At 31.6% G+C, this 20,000-nt stretch overlaps 1 protein-coding gene across 1 annotated transcript in view; it reads left to right on the plus strand.

Annotated features, from left to right (window-relative positions):
* Nucleotides 1-20,000, plus strand: part of LOC145246623 (uncharacterized) — a 110,206-nt gene that overhangs the window by 87,639 nt on the left and 2,567 nt on the right. Inside the window, exons 2-3 of the mRNA XM_080108298.1 lie at nucleotides 1,607-1,666; nucleotides 14,910-15,015. Of these exons, the coding sequence (XP_079964424.1) occupies nucleotides 1,607-1,666; nucleotides 14,910-15,015 (166 nt within the window). The remainder of the gene's footprint in view (nucleotides 1-1,606; nucleotides 1,667-14,909; nucleotides 15,016-20,000) is intronic.

The following is a 20,000-nucleotide window of genomic DNA, read 5'->3' on the forward strand; positions in this document are numbered from 1 at the left end:
AGGGATTCGATTGCCTTGCAGAATTACATTGTCTTGCCCCCCCCTTTCTGGTTCGCTTCCAAAAGGGGTTCGGCTAACTCATTCTTCCGGCTCTAACTGTCAACTCAACTCCCCTCAAACTTATCTCCCCTTTATACTCACTCCTAACTCCTGAAGGTATTATTATATATCTTTCTTTGTGACGTCGGAACGTGCTCAGACACGTGAACATTTTTTCACGTGGGTTTTACATATTACATACGTCTCCAACATGTATTTCCAGTGTCCTAACACAATGGACAATGCTCCTAATTCCTAGAATTCCATCTAAATTGCAATATGTATTCTTTTTAACTCTTGAATACTGGGTTCGATTCTAACATTTTTCTTTAATAAATAAATATTATTTTCATATATATATATTGTTAAATACATGGCTATATATATATATGCCATGTATATATATATATGCCATGTATATATATATATATATATATATATATATATATATATATATATATATATATATATATATATACATGTATTTAACAGCTGTCCTGTTTTTAAATCTCCGAAACAGCTACATGGTAAGAGCTGATAACCTCCGTTTTCTATTTACAAAATTTTAGTTAAGGGTTTCTCTTTTCATCCTTATGTAGTTAAATTCTGTTTTTAAATTGAAGACGTTTGCGAAATTGGCTTATGCAAATGCTAAGTCTATTTCTATTTAACAACTTTAGCAAATGTTTTTTTTTCATGAATTATCTTTTCTCATTATAAACTTTTTAGAAGTCGGATTATGTAAGTGCTAAGTCTGCGATAGGTTAAAGTTAATATTTTTTCCCCTTCCGGGAATTAAAACCACATTCTTTATTTTTGCATTTTTTTTATTCAAAGCTTCTTTAGACTATATATATATATATATATATATATATATATATATATATATATATATATATATATATATATAATTTGACGTCGATATTTTTCAAAGATAAAGAACCAGTGAAATATAAGGAGGTTAATACAAGAGTGCTCACTACAGAAGTAGAGCAAGTTACAATTTCAATTAGTCTTTACATAAGCAGTAATTGGTGTCTACACAGTCATGACCATGTTTTGGTCTTCTAGTATTTAGTAACTAGAGACCTCATCAGGCAAAAACGCTTATAATCAAAAGCGGAATTCATAATGAAATACGAAAATCAACTTCCAGCAAAAGAAGTTTTTTTTTGTAAAAAAAGGGTCAAAAGGTAAAGTTTAGCTGTGCAGCAGAGAACAAGGTTGATGGAATGGGATTTATTTATTTATTTTATTTTAATTAATTAATTAAGTAATTTTATTATTTATTTTTTAAATTTTATTTATTCATTCATTCATTTTTATGTTGTGATTAAAGAATGGAGTAGGTAGGATTAAGGGCTGAGGAGTTATGTTTTGTGGTCAAAGCATATAGAGATTTTATCTTTAACTAGGGTTGCTTCGTCTGTCTGCTGCCTGCCGCCAGTTTAATATATATGTGAACTAGAGTAAAAAAATATCTAGTGAGATCCAGACAATTGATGTAATCGATTTTATCAAGATTCACTGATTTCTGATTCTTTTTTTATTTTTTTATTTTGTGCAGGTGCTTGCCAAGAAACGAGGGAGTTTCACTTTGGGACCAGACGCCGAACAAACATGCATCGTAAGTAAATTTGTTGCAAAATTTTTGAGCGTGTAATCCGCTTCTGTGCTTTCTCTCGGCATACGCGGCGTCGCCAGGTCCTAACAAAACGACTGTCAGAAGAATCACGACACCGTAAATTTGCACTACCCAGCGAGCAGCAGAATCTCACCCCTTCGCAGTAGTGATCCTCACATGCCGAAAGATTTAAATGTACCGCGCCGAGTCGTAGAAATTTCCAGGTTGACATCTGGGGGCGCATTAATTCACTGGGAGAGATACACCCACCACAGTCTTCGTTAAGGCATGCACCTAGGAGGACAAAAACTCTGGTGTAAAAACCTGCGGTCTACTGCATCATCTGTGCTGTGGCAGCCATTGCACCCACAAAGGTTAGCTGCAATACCAAAAAGTGTGGTTGGTTCTACAGAAAGCCTTCACCATCATAAACAAATCATCCATGTAGATTTCCGAGCAACTTAATTGTTATAGCGGGACCTCATGCGTCGAAATCGACGGAGGAGTCCACTTTATATATATATATATATATAATTATTTTTTTTTTACTATAATAATTAAATACCTACAGACACTAGTGTTTCATCCTTTCGGGATTCTTCAGTGCAGGGTGTCACGATTACTACCAGTCGAACGATTCGAACCCCGCGACACGAGACATCTCTGACTCGATTAGCGGAGGCCGTATCCATTCGGCTACTATTAACCGTGTGAAATAGCGTTGAATTTTAAACATGTTAATTTAAATGTTCATTACGTCACACAGACAGTGATCAAATCGTTATACGATGATCTACGCATAAGAGCTAAATTGACCGACTTTTTAATTCAACGGAAAGTGCTCAACGATAAGAAACGAATTTCTTAAAGGGGCTGTCATAATTATTTTTTTTTACTATAATAATTAAATTAATATATATATATATATTATATATATATATATATATATATATATATATATATATATATATATATGTACAACATCCATAAATTTACTCCATTAAATAATGAAGAATCGATGTTTTTCGAATAAATCTTCACACAAACATTAACCCTAAACGATTAATTTGACATTTTCCACACACTTTTTAGTTCCAGCAATTACTAAAGTTCATGTCAGTTACAAGTTGCATGACAAATTATAAAAGCAAAATAAATAAACAAGCATAGATTCGGCATTCTGAAAAGAACGGGTTTAGCCGTGACCATCGTCATAGATGGCCTGTCAGCTGAAAAATGACGTCATCGCCATAGGCCCTAGCAAGCAAGATAAGTGCAACGCAGACTGTCGATAATGAGCAGACATTTTTTACAGAAAGCGTTAGAAAACTTCAAAATTGGATTAAAAAAGATAAACATGATACTTTGTACTGAAACTCATCCAATGTTAATAATAAAAATATTAATAATAAAAAACGAATTGAAAGGGAGAAAAGTTGTTAAAAAGTTTAACAAGAAAAGGAATACGATTTGATTTGTATGAAACTGAAGTTTATTCAATAGAATAAATAAAAATGAACAATAAATATTTTTTAAATACAAAAAAATAACAATATTTTAAAAATCAAAACTGAAAAACAAACGATAAATTAATTTAACTGAAATACGAACGATAAATTAGTTTAACTGAAATACGAACAATAAATTAGTTTAACTGAAAAACGAACAATAAATTAGTTTAACTGAATAACGAACAATTAGTTTAACTGAATAACAAAAAATAGGTTAAAAATTAAATTCAAACAAATGTTAGTATAAACAAAGTTACTAAGGCAGAAATATTTCAAACATTGAATATTAAAACTTTTCAAAAATCTGTTGTAGAATTTAATAAAAAGTTTGAATTTTTCTTTTTCTGATATTTTTTTTACTAATATTGTCATTCTCTTTGCGACAAAAATTGTTTATAAGGGAATTCGATGAACTCCATATTAGCATTTTTTTCAATTTGCTGAATAGTGTGACCTTCACCAAAAGAGTCAACATGAAATAATCGATTTTGATCAGCCAAAATATTTAAAGTTATGTACATGGCTAATATTCTCTGATGAATCGAATGTAAAAAGAATCGCATTTTGTAAGTTTGTTTATAACTATATAATTATATAAGACAAAATTATTAGTTATATCATTTGGGTATAGCAGAGAACCTCTGTTAATACCCTGAAAGTAGCGGTTTAATTCAGCTATTTCTTCAACAGCCTCTCTCCCGGATATTACATTTTTGCAGCTATTGCATTTCAGTTTTTTGAAAACTGCATGACAGCAATAACCTGCTAAGTATAATATAACAGGAAGTACTTCCTTGCATTGATTAACATCATCTTCTGTTATATCTATGTTAAATTTATAAACATGTAACTCTTGCTCCCTTGTCATTTCATCCCAGTTAGTTTCTTTAACATTTTTCAATTCAATAGCTCGATTATTAATTGGTAAGCTCAATTTTAAAACTGACAACATTCTGATTTTTTTTCACATTCATACACCTGGCGTATCGATATATTATACTGATCTCCACTAAGTTGTCGATACTGGCCAAACCTTGCCTCAAGGTTATCTCTCTGAAAATTTCCTGGTAATATATACACCATGTTCAGTCCATTTATACAATATTTAGTCAATTCTAAAATTGCGTAAGTTGTATGGTGCAAAGCAGTATATGTTTTCTTTGTTAACTTACCAGTTCTTCCAGGAATGCTAGAAAGTTTCTAACCAGTCACAGAACACATTTAGGAAACTATAATTATCACTATTTAATGTAAGTAGATTAGCATATTTATTATGAAGTCGACAACCTTTATATGGTGTTTTCATATTCAGGATTGTCCACCAAATATAAAATATTTGAATCTATTCTGCGATGTTTGCATAATTTGGCAAACATTCATGTTTTCCTAAAGTTAGCAAACCTTGAATAGTATATTCGTTGAAAATTTGCAAAACCTAATTAACATTTTGCTTTTCAAAAGTAGTCGGAGAAATAGCTTTTGAAGTCAACTTATAGCAATATTTCACAAGCGATTGAGATTCTATCGCATAAAGTTTATGCAAACTCGAAAATGGAGCACTTTGGATGTTATCTAATTCATGATTTCCATTATAACAAAACTTTGGGAGCATCATGCATTTACATTCATCTTTTTGGCCAAGCCAATTATTTCTAATGCATTTTAATATATGCACTGAGTCGAATAAGAAGAAAAGAGGGCTAGACGTTCTAACTGGATGGGGATACACAATTGAAAGCTTCGATGGGCTACAAAAGAAAGTCATAGTTTTTTTTATTTATTGCATTATTATCTGTTATAACAGATAATACCTTAAACCCTATACCTTCTAAGCCAATTATTACACGTTTAATTATGTCAAATAAGTTCTCAGCTAGAAGACATTCAGTTGGCATAACATGCACAACATCCTTATATTGTGAGAATACACTGCTAAGCATAAAAGCAAATGCACTTGTGGCAGGTTCATTGCTGTTGTTAGCTAAGCCAACAATATTACCACCTTTATAATCAAGATAAGGTTTGAGATGTATTTCATCAACAAGTAAAGATACTGTGATGTCATTCTGCATTAGTAACTTGAACTTACTTTTAATATACATGAGAAAATTGTTATCGTGTTGTTCAATGACAGGATTCATAGAAGTTGATAAGATTAATCTTCGAATGGTTGAATAGCATGGTAAAATTATATTTTTAGTGTCTCTTAACAGTCTGTACCCTCTAGGGGAGCAGTTATATAATAAGGAAGAAAATACCATCATTTCACTCGAATAATTAACCTTATTCATTGTCATTATGTTAATTTGTTCATATATGAACTTAATGGCATTAAAATACTTAAATGATTCATCTTGCACTAATAACAAAAATGATAAGATCAATTTTAATAAAGAACTTATATTAGAAGTTTTCATTTCCTGTTCTTCGATGTCCATTTTTTTATATTTTCTATCTAAATCCGCAGAGTATTTTCCTCTGTTACATGTTTAGGAATTCTATACTCTCCTATAGCACTCATTTCCACATCACTACAGAATACTCTAACGGCCAAGTCCGGTTCAATCACCATAGATATTTTTAGTTTTGGGCATGCCCATCTCTTTATATATGGCAGATACTGATGGTATTGTCTTGCCTAATAGAAGTCCAATAATTTTTATCTATAAACGTTAATTTTTTTCTGAATCATCAATATTATGGAAAGTTTTACGTTCCGGTAACTCTAACTCGTCAGCAACACTTTCACATAATGCATGCTTAAGAGCAGAATTTTCTAAATGCATTTTCTTTGCGTTAGGAGACTCTCTAAAAGTGGTTGATGACGATAAATAGGAGGGACAGTTTGGTAATATTCGAGGAATAGCACCATCCTTAAGATAGTCATTTTTTAATTTAACACTAATTGTCTTTTCAGTCCTTTCATCAAATGCTGACGCCTCTCGCTGTATGTCTTCGGGTCGAAAATGAAGTTCCCATACCTAAAGAAATAATTTAAAAGAAAATCGTACCATGTTTGACTTAATAAAAAAAAAGAAAAAAAAAAGAAAATTACATGAGAAAAAACTATAAAAAAAGGTAAATGTGCAGAATTAGTCCACCCTCGAAAAATCCTTTTAAATTACCTCTTTTACAGGTTTTCGGGGGTGCTGAAAACAAAAATAACGTTTAAAATTACGGCAAACTAGTAGTTTCCAAGATATAAAGAAATGTTAGTTAAAAAAAAAAGATTGGATAATTTAACCTAAAAAGACCATCCACTTTATGGCCAATTTTTTTTACATGGGCAACGAGCAATTTTTAAAAAAGTTACATTTTCGCCTCAAACAAGGCGAATGCCTCTTTGGTGTAGGAATGGAGACAACTAAACGTAAAATGAGCACCTACAGTTGACCCCCTTTCCCCGACAAAAATTCTGTTTACACTTTTTGAAAGGGGTGCTCATTTTACGTTAAACTGTGTTCATTATACGTTGACTCCCAACCCCCAACATAAAGGTGGCCATACTCATTTTTCTTCGCTTTTATTTGTTAAAAAGAAAGCGCCCTAAAAAAGCGATGGCCATAAAGTGGGTGCTCATTTTACGTTAAATTTTTATAGAAAAGTGATCTCCCATTTGTTTAAAACTAACAGTTCTTCATATCTTGGAAACTACTCGTTTGCCATAATTTTAAACGCTATTTTCGTTTACAGCGCCACTAGCAGTATCATAATTTTGGGGGAATTTTTCACAACCCTAACACAAAACTCCGAATAACATATACAAATATCGTAATTTCTCCGTTTAAAGTTGGTTGTTTATTTTTTTTATGGATTATACTTCCAAAATAAACTATTAAAATTGTTTAAAAAATAATAGAAATATTATTTTTTATTGCCGGCATTTTGTAAGCACTTATTTTTAAATAAAAATGATATTTCTATTATTTTTTAAACAATTTTAATAGTTTATTTTGGAAATATATTCTCCAAACTTCTGACACCTACAGAGCCACGGCATTTACCACAAATAATTATTAATAAGCTTTTGGGATAACTGTAGGGAAACGTGCGACTTACCCAATTAGCACGTGTGCATAATTCAATGGGTCGGTCGTGGAATGAAATGAATGAAGAAGAAAGAAACAAAAATGGCTGCCTTATCTCTTTATATGACTGCAATGTGACCACCCGATATGCAAATGAGATGCTCCTGGTTGGAGATAAAAGAGGGTTGATTTGTTAGAGGGTCGTTCATTTTGAAGTTGGATTTCAAAGAAATAAGTTGAATTAGCAGAAGTACGTTGGGAGTTGAGAGAAGGTGTGTTACGTGTACAGAAGTTGGAAGTTTGGACAAAAGTGTTAACTTTACCCAGGAAATTATTGGTGTGACGGGCGGAAGAAATAAAACTCAAGTTATTGAATTATAAGCTATTTCGGCTCTCGGTGTGCGGTGACTCGAAAGGCAGAAAATGGACAGATTCGACTTTCGCTTGATACCTGAGTTTGATGGATCTACCACTGGACCGTCTGTCGTCGAATGGGTGGAAAAGGCTGAGAAGATCTGTACACTGTGCAGAATTAAAGAACCAGCCACAGTCATTCCTTTGAGGTTAAACGGAGGGGCCTATGAAGTCTACCAGCAACTCGGAGATGAACCAGACTGGGATACAATCAAACACAGCCTGTATACAGCGTTTGGTACAGATCCGTTTGTTGCATGGCAAGAGTTCACGAGCTGGCGACTTCACCCCAAGGAAACCGTTGATGTGTACCTAGCCGACCTACGAAAGTTGTCGGTACCATTTGATGGGGTTAACGATAAGGTATTAAGATGTGCCTTTTTAATAGGCTTACCTAAGGAGGTCAGCAAACTGTTGCAGGCATCGTCACGAATTGATGAATTGACAACAGACGAGTTATTAGCCCGAGCTCGAAACATCTGTAAGGAACAGGAGCCAATTGCAGTAGCAACTAGCATTCAACATGCAACAGTCGAACCGCATGGAAGCAATGTAGATTCTCTCCGAGGTAGTAATAAGCATGTAGGCCCAGTGTGCTATAAATGTGGGGAGCCAATCATTTTGCTAAGGATTGCCGGAGTGATAGGAGGTGTGTATATCCACGAGCACAGAGAACAGTACAATGCTGTCGCTGCAATAAATATGGGCACATATCTCGCAACTGTTCGGGAAACGACGTTGGGGGCAAGGTACTATCGCCACCCTTGCCCCTTGCCAACCAATAAACACAGAATTACCGGTCATTGGCGTTAAAATTGACGATGTGCAGTGTTCAGCACTCATAGACACGGGGTGTTCCCGGTCTATAGTTAGTGCACATTACTGTTAGATGTGGCGGGAGCAACCAGTCGGTATTATGACGATCAATGGTTTATCCCGAGCATGTTGTGGTGAAGGGACGATTACGATCTGTACTGAGGAGGGTAACACAACCAAAGTTGATGTTCTGGTGATGCAAGAAAAACCCTTGGCTATGACATGTTGATTGGAATTGATGCAATACAAGCACTAGGATGTGTCATAATCACAGCGACTGGAGGTGTAATGCTTGGAGAAGGAAAAGAAGTCTGTGCAGCCATGTCTATTGAAGAAAAGGATTTCTGTGCTACGTTTGACGACAAGGAAAAGACGTGGACTGCAAAGTGGAAATGGACTATGAGCCAGGCACCAGATCGGCTGTGCAACACCATTCCAGAGTATGCAGTTTCCACAAAGAATAGGGCCACGTATGAAGAACTTCAGATGTGGATTGATAACGGATGGTTAATACCATATCCACAGGAACGTCTGGGACCACCCAAAGGATTAATTCCGCTCATGGCTGTTGAACAACCTACTAAAGACAAAATTCGGCCCGTAATGGATTACCGAGAATTGAATCAACATGTTGATGCTTTCACTGGAAATGCAGATGTGTGCGCTGCCTAACAAGTGTGGCGTCAGAAAGGAAGTAATGTAGCACTGCTGGATTTAAAGAGAGCCTACCTGCAGATACGTGTCCATGAGTCATTATGGCCATTTCAGACAGTGATAATCAAGGGAAAACGATATTGTTTGACACGTTTAGGTTTTGGCATAAACGTAGCACTCTTAATAATGACAACTATTATTAAAACTGTTTTGATGCAGGATGAGACCACAGCAAAAGCTGCTTCAGCTTACATTGACGACATCTACGTTAATGAGGATATAATGTCTGCAGATGTGGTTGAGCAAAACTGGAATCATTTGAGTTAATAAGCAAAGACCCTAAGCGCCTAAAAGACGGGGTGCCTGTGTTAGGCCTAGATGTCTATGAGAAGGGCAATACTTTGCGATAGCAGCGAGGGAGCGCAATTCCAGAGTTACCCAGTGTATTGACAAGACGCATTGTGTTTTCTATTTGCGGTAAATTAGTAGGACATCTACCTCTCTGTGGATGGCTCCGATCAGCAACAGGAGTGTTAAAAAGACGAGTAACTGCAGTAACTAAGGGATGGGACGACATGGTGGATGATGATTCTCTGCAGCAAATGATGGCTGAAATGTTGTCCAGAGTACATAGAAACAACCCTGCCCAGGGTGAGTGGCAAGTATCTGGAAACGAACTGAATGCATGGGTTGATTAAAGTTCACTGGCTACAGGTGTCGTGTTAAAACAGTTGGGTGCCGTTGTGTAAGATGCGTGCTGGCTTCGCCCGAAAAATGACACCCAGCATATAAATTTGGCAGAACTCGATGCCACGTTTAAAAGGCTTAATCTTGCATTGCAATGGCAGGCTAAGGTTGTGCATCTCCACACTGACTCGTTGTGTGTTTACCACTGGTTGACCAACACCTTGACTGGAAAGGCTCGAGTTAAGACTAGAGCTGCAAGTGAGATTTTAGTACGAAGAAGACGGGCAATAATAAAGCGTATAGTTGACGAATACAGCTTGCGGGTGAACATTACCTTAGTTTCGTCGATGCAGAATTTGGCTGATAGCTTGACTAGAGTACCAAAGAGGTGGATTGATGTAATGAGGCAGGGATCTGATCTTCCACAACAGACATGCGCAGCCGTAACAGATTAATTAACACCTGACCAGATCCGTACAATACATCAGCAGAGTGGACATCCCGGAATTCGGAGGACAACATATTTTGTCCAAAGAGAATGTACCTCAACTACAAGAGCATCAATCAAGGCAGCTATACGCTCGTGTGAAGAGTGTCAGCGAATTGATCCGGTACCATCCCAATGGCAAAAAGGGAAGCTTGAGGTGGAGGACAACTGGTATCGAGTAGGAATGGATGTAACGCATTATGAGGGCAGGCATTTTTTGACCTTGACAGATTGTGATCCGACACGTTTCACGATATGGCGCCTTTGACACGACAGGATGCATCTAGCATTATACGACAGTTGAGAGCTGTCTTTTTTGAACGTGGTGCCCCGCTGGAAATTCTGACTGATAACGCCACTACGTTTCGATGTCAAGAATTTAAGAAATTTACGCAGGAATGGGGGATTAGAATGCGTTACCGATGTGCATATTTTCCAGAAGGTAACGGTATAGCGAAGCGGTGTCACCGCACCATTAAAAGAATTGCGGTCAGGACACAGTGTTCTATTCCAGAAGCTGTGTACTGGTATAATGTGACACCAAAGGACGATGCAACACAAGAAACTGCACCAGCTAATGGGATTTACCGCTATGAACAGCGTATAAAAGGAATTGATGTCACACCATCAGTGGTTAGCGTTTACAATACACCATATCAAGTGGGAGACCGTGTTTGGGTAAAACCCCCAAATGCTGGGTGCACTGTAAAATTTTGCAGAGGAAAAATAGACAAAATCATAAGTCCTCAGACCATGTTGATTAATGGTGTACCATGTCATGTAAAAGATATCCACCCCTGTTATACCTATTCTGATTCTGAGGATAATGAGGAAGATCACATACAGTTCAGGGATGATCCTGATCGCCTACTGCCCCTACAGGTGAGCATAGAAACACTACCTACAGAACCAGATGAGGGAATGATGGAACATACTAGTTGCAATAGTGATGAGGACGATGGACATGAGGAAGTAATACCACCAGTTCCTCATCGAAGTACCCGAGAAAGACGAATACTGCCCACTCGCCGTGATTGTGAAACACTGCCTATAGCACCACGAGAGAGAATGATGAAGCATACTGAGGAAGATGGAACCGAGGAAGTGATACCTCCAATTATTCGAAGGAGTGCCCGACAAAGACGGATACTGCCCCCTTGCCCTGATTGTGAAACACCGCATAGGGAACCACAAGAGGGTATAATGGAACGGACTGGTGGCAATAACGGTGGTAATGAGGAAGATGGCAATGAGGAAGTACTTCCCCCGATTCTTCGAAGAAGTACCCGACAAAGACGACTGCCCCCCTGCCCTGTGTGTGATCATAAGATCAGGGGGGGGGGGTGTAGGGAAACGTGCGACTTACCTAATTAGCACGTGTGCATAATTCAATGGGTCGGTCGTGGAATGAAATGAATGAAGAAGAAAGAAACAAAAATGGCTGCCTTATCTTTTTATATGCCTGCAATGTGACCACCCGATATGCAAATGAGATGCTCCTGGTTGGAGATAAAAGAGGGTTGAATTGTTAGAGGGTCGTTCATTTTGAAGTTGGATTTCAAAGAAATAAGTTGAATTAGCAGAAGTACGTTGGGAGTTAAGAGAAGGTGCGTTACGTGTACAGAAGTTGGAAGTTTGGACAAAAGTGTTAACCTTACCCAGGAAATTATTGGTGTGACGGGCGGAAGAAATAAAACTCAAACTTAAAAAAAAAAGTTTAATCTATTTCACGCTGATATAAATATTGCACAGTAAAATAGTTGAACTAAAAAGATAAATGATTTTTCTTATTTAGAATTATTTAAACAAGGAATTCCGTTTTTTACGATATCGCTTTTATTAAATTGTTAGGTGAAAGTACATAATATTTTAACCATACTCCCCATTTTAAATAAGTTTCTAAATAATAATTTATTATTTCAGCACATAAGTTAAATTACATGTAAAATTCATTTTTTATATACATACTTTCATTTTTATTTTAAAATACGTTCTAAAAAAAATGAATAAATAAAAAAAGGCGCATTTTTTTTTTTTTTTTTAAATATCTCAAACATTTTAAAACTTACTTTGCTATATTTAGATGGAGTAAAATCCTTTCTTTTTATTGCATTAATCCACTGGTAAATTATTTCCTTTTTTTTGGGAAATGAAAACACGGTAACTTTTGGTCCATTTTCGTAGTTACTTCGGCATTTTGGAGCTATACATCTCGACGGCATGTTTAAATTTATTTAACCCTTCAAAACTTTAAACCAACTTCCGGTTTAGTCATGAGACACGTGACCAAATTTCAACAAAGCGATTTTCATGCCGTCATCAGACTAAATTATAGTCGTCGCTAGGCCATCATATTACGGTAGCCACGGTTTAGCATAACACTCTGTGACGTCTCTTTAATAATACGCTTTCTCACACGTAAATTAACAAAGGAAAAAAAAAGAAAAGAAGTTTAAAAATTATTTGGATATAATATGTTTTTAATCACAATATCCAGGATAATTCATATTCAACTTTCGCAAAAACCACATGATGTATGCATATTTTCTCGTGCATTTTGTTTAATTTCTGGTGAAAGTTTTTATGGATATTAACGTTGATTTTATATTTAGGTGTTAGAATATGCGAAAACCTTTATACTGATGATTGTCTTGTATTAAAACTAATGTCTTGCACTACAAAGGTTTCATTGCATGCTTTGAAATAAACACTTTCCTTGAAACAGCTATAAACAGCTATCATATCTTTACGTGTGCTGTTCATTTGGAATTTGATTTGAAAAATAATCAAAATCTACATAATAATTATTCCGGTTTACATTAAAACATTTTTATTCACAAAATTGTTTTTGCCAATTCTAAAATACATATTCTCTGGATAATTTATAAACTCCAAATATTTTCAATTCTAATTTTATCTGGAACAAACAAAACTAAAGATAATCCAAAAACAAAACTAATGACAATTCAAAAACAAAACTAAGAACAATCCAACGATAAAACTAATGACAATTCAAAAACAAAACTAATGACAATCCCCCCAAAACTAATGACAATCCCCCCAAAACTAATGACAATCAAAAAAGAAAAATTATGATAATCCAAAACAAAACATATGTTAATGCAAAACAAAAATAATGACAATCTATAACCAAAACTAATGACAATCCAAAAACAAAAACAAATGATAATTCAAAAACAAAACTTATGATAATTCTAAACAAAACTAATGATAATCCAAAAACAAAACTAACAAGAATCCAAAAACAAAACTTATGATAATCCAAAAACAAAACTAATGACAATCCAAAAACAAAACTTATGACAATCCAAAAACAAAACTTATGACAATCCAAAAACAAAAACAAATGATAATTCAAAAACAAAACTTATGATAATTCTAAACAAAACTAATGATAATCCAAAAACAAAACTAACAAGAATCCAAAAACAAAACTTATGATAATCCAAAAACAAAACTAATGACAATCCAGAAACAAAATTAATGACAATCCAAAAACAAAACTAATGACAATCCAAAAACAAAAACAAATGATAATTCAAAAACAAAACTTATGATAATTCTAAACAAAACTAATGATAATCCAAAAACAAAACTAACAAGAATCCAAAAACAAAACTTATGATAATCCAAAAACAAAACTAATGACAATCCAGAAACAAAATTAATAACAATCCAAAAACAAAACTTATGACAATCCAAAAACAAAAACAAATGATAATTCAAAAACAAAACTTATGATAATTCTAAACAAAACTAATGATAATCCAAAAACAAAACTAACAAGAATCCAAAAACAAAACTTATGATAATCCAAAAACAAAACTAATGACAATCCAGAAACAAAATTAATGACAATCCAAAAACAAAACTAATGACAATCCAAAAACAAAAACAAATGATAATTCAAAAACAAAACTTATGATAATTCTAAACAAAACTAATGATAATCCAAAAACAAAACTAACAAGAATCCAAAAACAAAACTTATGATAATCCAAAAACAAAACTAATGACAATCCAGAAAGAAAACTTATGATAATCCAAAACAAAATTATTGATAATCCCGCCACAAAAACACGAATGACTATCCAAATCAAAATAATAACATTCCAAAAACAAAACTAATGACGATCCCAAAAAACTAATAACAATCCCCCCAAATCTAATAACAATCCAAAAACAAAACTAATGACAACAAAAAAAACTTATGACAATCCAAAAACAGAACTAATGACAATCCAAAAAACAAAACTTATGACAATACAAAAAACAAAACTTGTAACAATCAAAAAAACAAAATTTATAATACTCTTAAAACGAAACTAATAACAATCCAAAAAAACAAAACTACGAGGGGAGAAACATAGATTGGAGCTCAGACGAGCACTTGCCATTAAAATAACAGTAAAGATAAATAGGTTTTGAACTAGAAACGTTTCTATGGCCTTTTTTTCGGAATATACAATATGGTGAAGTAAAACCTAGATAAGACATTGCCAATCTTCATCTTGTCAGGGAAAGATATGCAATCTCACTATTGACTTTATTTTATTGTTTAATGCTATTTTAAATATTTTTACTTGTTTATATAAGTATAAACGTTATCTTATTCATTTTCCTTGCAGTCTTATGGCATCTTGTGTCCTTACGGTAAAGTGTGTGCTATTCAACACCTTCAGGTTCCAAGACCAATCACAATACCTGTGTGTATTCCGGAAAAATATGTCCCAGGTGAGATTTGAAACTCATATAATTAACTGTGTTATAAAACCAGATTGTTATTGACAAATACCAAACACAACAAGCTTCATAAAAAAATTTCTGCGTGTTTTACAGTTGCATGGTTACGTATTTGGTTTCGTAATCATCATTTTTGCGACCGTCGTAGAGATGATGGAGTTTGGTAGAATCCGCATACATAGGAGGAGTGATCTAATCTGACTTTCAACTCAGTCTGGGAGACGAATGTTCGGTATTTTGCTATTCTACAAATAAAAACAAATCAAATTCTCCTTCCAAATATTTCAATTTGTGCCAGTTATTGATCTCTTACTCGCCAACGTTCCTACAAACATGACGGCACTGTCTACAATAGGCAATCGTTTTAAAGAAAATAAACCAAATACAAATAAAATTACCAGTCATAAAAAGAAAATTAAACATTAATAAACTTACACTTATCTATGCACACATTAAAAACATGCTACTGTATATCTATCTTCCCCTCACTCTCTCGCTTACTCGTTTTTTAGATTTCTTTTTTCTGCCGAAATAAAAAACCAAACATTCTACGGCGCCAACACTACCTGCAACAGTTTTTATTCCCCATTTTTTTTCTCTCTCTCCCTACTTCTATACATAATCTTCACAATTTTCCTTCGTTCTCTCACTCTCTCTCACTCTCTCACTCGCTCTTCCCTCACTCCGATTATAAATTCTCTTGTGTGTTTCTGTGTCCGTGTGTTCGTTTTACCATGCGGCTCGCTACGTTAAATTGCTATCACAAAAGCAAAAACAATTAATCTACCTACTTCTCATTCCGCATTTACTTACGTATTCACAGATTGTCGTGAAACAACAACTATAGGAAAATAGTTTAACAGCCCGCAAATAAATAAACACAAACTATTTTCTTTATAAATAAATTTACGGATATGTTCCTATAATGAGAAAAAAATTTGATACACCAATTCCTTATTTAAAAATGAACTTTGTCATTTTTTTGGTGAGGGGGGTCCATTTTCACTAACTGCCGCAACAACGCGTGGCCGATTACGACAATTACGACGGTTGAGTTTCGATTTCAGCTTGAAGCACCGATCTGTTTAGCCGCATTGATGAGTTGTAAACAGCGAAATTGTCCTGATACTTTCGTAATGTATATCATTAAGGCCAGTGAACTGAAAAATGATGTCATCGAATGAGGTTCTAGCAAACAAGATCTATCGAATAGTTAGACTGTCGATAATGATAAACAAAAATTATAAAAAAAACATTATAAAACTTTAAAATTGCAGTATAAAAGAAAAAAAAAGAACATGATTTGTACTGCAACTCATTCAATATAAAAAAAAAAAATTAAAAACTGAAAAGTTTTGTGAAATAAACATTTCGTTCCATGGATTTTCAAGACTAAAATACGTTCATTATCTATAATATAAATCTCACCTGTCGGTTTAAATGTATGTATGTATGTATGTATGTATGTATGTATGTATATCTGCCTAAAACTTTCGACAAAGGCGACGGATTTTCACGAGATCTGTATCATTTTGAGGCTCGACTCTTTGGACGACAAATATTCAAAAATTGGCTAAAAAAATTAAATCCTTCGCCCTCAACTTGGCACTTTTCTACAGGGAGGGGTCGCTTTTTTCGCCGATATTTTCGAAAGTCACCCCTCTTTTCGATTAGCTAGCCTTAATTTAAACCAACGTGATTTCCGGTTTGGCAATGGGCGCAATCGCAAAGACGTCACGTTTTTTTGCGTTCTTTTCCTCCTTCGCGGTACGGGTTCGAGCCTGACTGTATAAACCACTTTTTCTTTATTTTGCTCAGCACACACCTTTAAAAATCCTGGCAACGCCGGGCACCCATCTAGGTTACTTTTAAATTACATTTAAAAAGAAGAAAGGAAAGGAACACGTATCGATTTATAGTAAAACTGAACCTTATTCAATATATATAAACTTTATGCATGTCTCTTTCTCACAGAAGAGATGTTGCGAGTTTGTCTTTGCTTTATCACTATTTTCATGGCAAGTGCTCGACTGAGCTTCAATCTATGCTCCCCCCTTGTCAAACTTTCACAAGAAACACTCGCCTAGCTGAAAACACTATCAATAATTTCCTCCACTCTTTACCTGTGTCTAAACCTAAACCTAAACGTAGATTCCATGAACAAAGGTTGTTCCTTAGAACTGCACGCCTGTGGAATTGTCTCACGTTTTCCTGCTTTCAAGCTGACTTCAATATGGTTGTCTTTAAGCCCAACGTAAACAAGTTCTTGATGAACCGTTCCACTTAAGTTAACAAATTTACCGAATTTCCATTACTAACAATTAATATTGTCCAATTGACTACTATACACTCTTTAACCCTTATCCTCGAGTGGCCTCTGGGCATTGATAAGTGGTTATGCTTATGTAAAAAAAAATTACGTATGTTTAGAAGCAGAAGACAATATCAAATGTTTGAAAACATAAAATACGAATTTAGACAATAAATAAGTATAAAACAATCAACTTAAAATTAAATGCTAAATATTTTTTAATTAAAACGAATAACAATAAATATATTTTAATTAAAACGAATAACAATAATTTTTTTTTAATTAAAACGAATAACAATAAATATATTTTAATTAAAACGAATAACAATAAATATTTTTTAATTAACACGAATAACAATAAATATATTTTAATTAAAACGAATAACAATAAATATATTTTAATTAAAATGAATAACAATAAATATATTTTAATTAAAACGAATAACAATAAATATATTTTAATTAAAATGAATAACAATAAATATTTTTTAATTTAAACGAATAACAATAAATATTTTTAATTAAAACGAATAACAATAAATATTTTTAATTAAAACGAATAACAATAAATATTTTTTAATTTAAACGAATAACAATAAATATTTTTTAATTTAAACGAATAACAATAAATAAAGTTTAATTAAAACGAATAAAAATAAATATATTTTAATTTAAACGAATAACAATAAATAAATTTTAATTAAAACGAATAACAATAAATATATTTTAATTTAAACGAATAACAATAAATATTTTTTAATTTAAACGGATAACAATAAACATTTTTAATTAAAACGAATAACAATAAATATTTTTTATTAAAACGAATAACAATAAATATTTTTTAATTAAAACGAATAACAATAAATATTTTTTAATTTAAACGAATAACAATAAATATTTTTTAATTTAAACGAATAACAATAAATAAATTTTGATTAAAACGAATAACAATAAATATATTTTAATTTAAACGCATAACAATAAATATTTTTTAATTTAAACGAATAACAATAAACATTTTTAATTAAAATGAATAACAATAAATATTTTTTAATTAAAACGAATAACAATAAATATTTTTTAATTTAAACGGATAACAATAAACATTTTTAATTAAAATGAATAACAATAAAAATTTTTTAATTAAAACGAATAACAATAAATATATTTTAATTAAAACGAATAACAATAAATATTTTTAATTAAAACGAATAACAATAAATATATTTTAATTAAAACGAATAACAATAAATATTTTTTAATTAAAACGAATAACAATAAATATTTTTTAATTAAAACGAATAACAATAAATATTTTTAATTAAAACGAATAACAATAAATATTTTTTAATTTAAACGAATAACAATAAATATTTTTTAATTTAAACGAATAACAATAAATAAAGTTTAATTAAAACGAATAAAAATAAATATATTTTAATTTAAACGAATAACAATAAATAAATTTTAATTAAAACGAATAACAATAAATATATTTTAATTTAAACGAATAACAATAAATATTTTTTAATTTAAACGGATAACAATAAACATTTTTAATTAAAACGAATAACAATAAATATTTTTTATTAAAACGAATAACAATAAATATTTTTTAATTAAAACGAATAACAATAAATATTTTTAATTAAAACGAATAACAATAAATATTTTTTAATTTAAACGAATAACAATAAATATTTTTTAATTTATACGAATAACAATAAATAAATTTTGATTAAAACGAATAACAATAAATATATTTTAATTTAAACGCATAACAATAAATATTTCTTAATTTAAACGAATAACAATAAATATATTTTAATTAAAACGAATAACAATGAATATTTTTAATTTAAACGAATAACAATAAATATTTTTAATTAAAACGAATAACAATAAATATTTTTAATTAAAACGAATAACAATAAATATTTTTAATTAAAACGAATAACAATAAATATTTTTAATTAAAACGAATAACAATAAATATTTTTAATTAAAATGAATAACAATAAATATTTTTTAATTAAAACGAATAACAATAAATATATTTTAATTAAAACGAATAACAATAAATATTTTTTAATTAAAACGAATAACAATAAATATATTTTAATTAAAATGAATAACAAAAAAAATATTTTTTAATTAAAATGAATAACAATAAATATTTTTAATTAAAACGAATAACAATAAATATTTTTTAATTAAAACGAATAACAATAAATATTTTTAATTAAAACAAATAACAATAAATATATTTTAATTTAAACGAGTAACAATAAATATTTTTAATTAAAACGAATAACAATAAATATTTTTAATTAAAATGAATAACAATAAATATTTTTAATTAAAACGAATAACAATAAATATTTTTTTAATTAAAACGAATAACAATAAATATATTTTAATTTAAACGAATAACAATAAATATATTTTAATTAAAACGAATAACAATAAATATTTTTAATTAAAACGAATAACAATAAATATTTTTAATTAAAACGAATAACAATAAATATTTTTTAATTAAAACGAATAACAATAAATATTTTTAATTAAAACGAATAACAATAAATATTTTTAATTAAAACAAATTACAATAAATATTCTTTAATTAAAACGAATAACAATAAATATTTTTAATTAAAAC

This window comes from Euprymna scolopes, chromosome 24, assembly GCF_053919585.1.
Source record: "Euprymna scolopes isolate OS-2025 chromosome 24, ASM5391958v1, whole genome shotgun sequence".
Classification (NCBI taxonomy): domain Eukaryota; kingdom Metazoa; phylum Mollusca; class Cephalopoda; order Sepiida; family Sepiolidae; genus Euprymna; species Euprymna scolopes.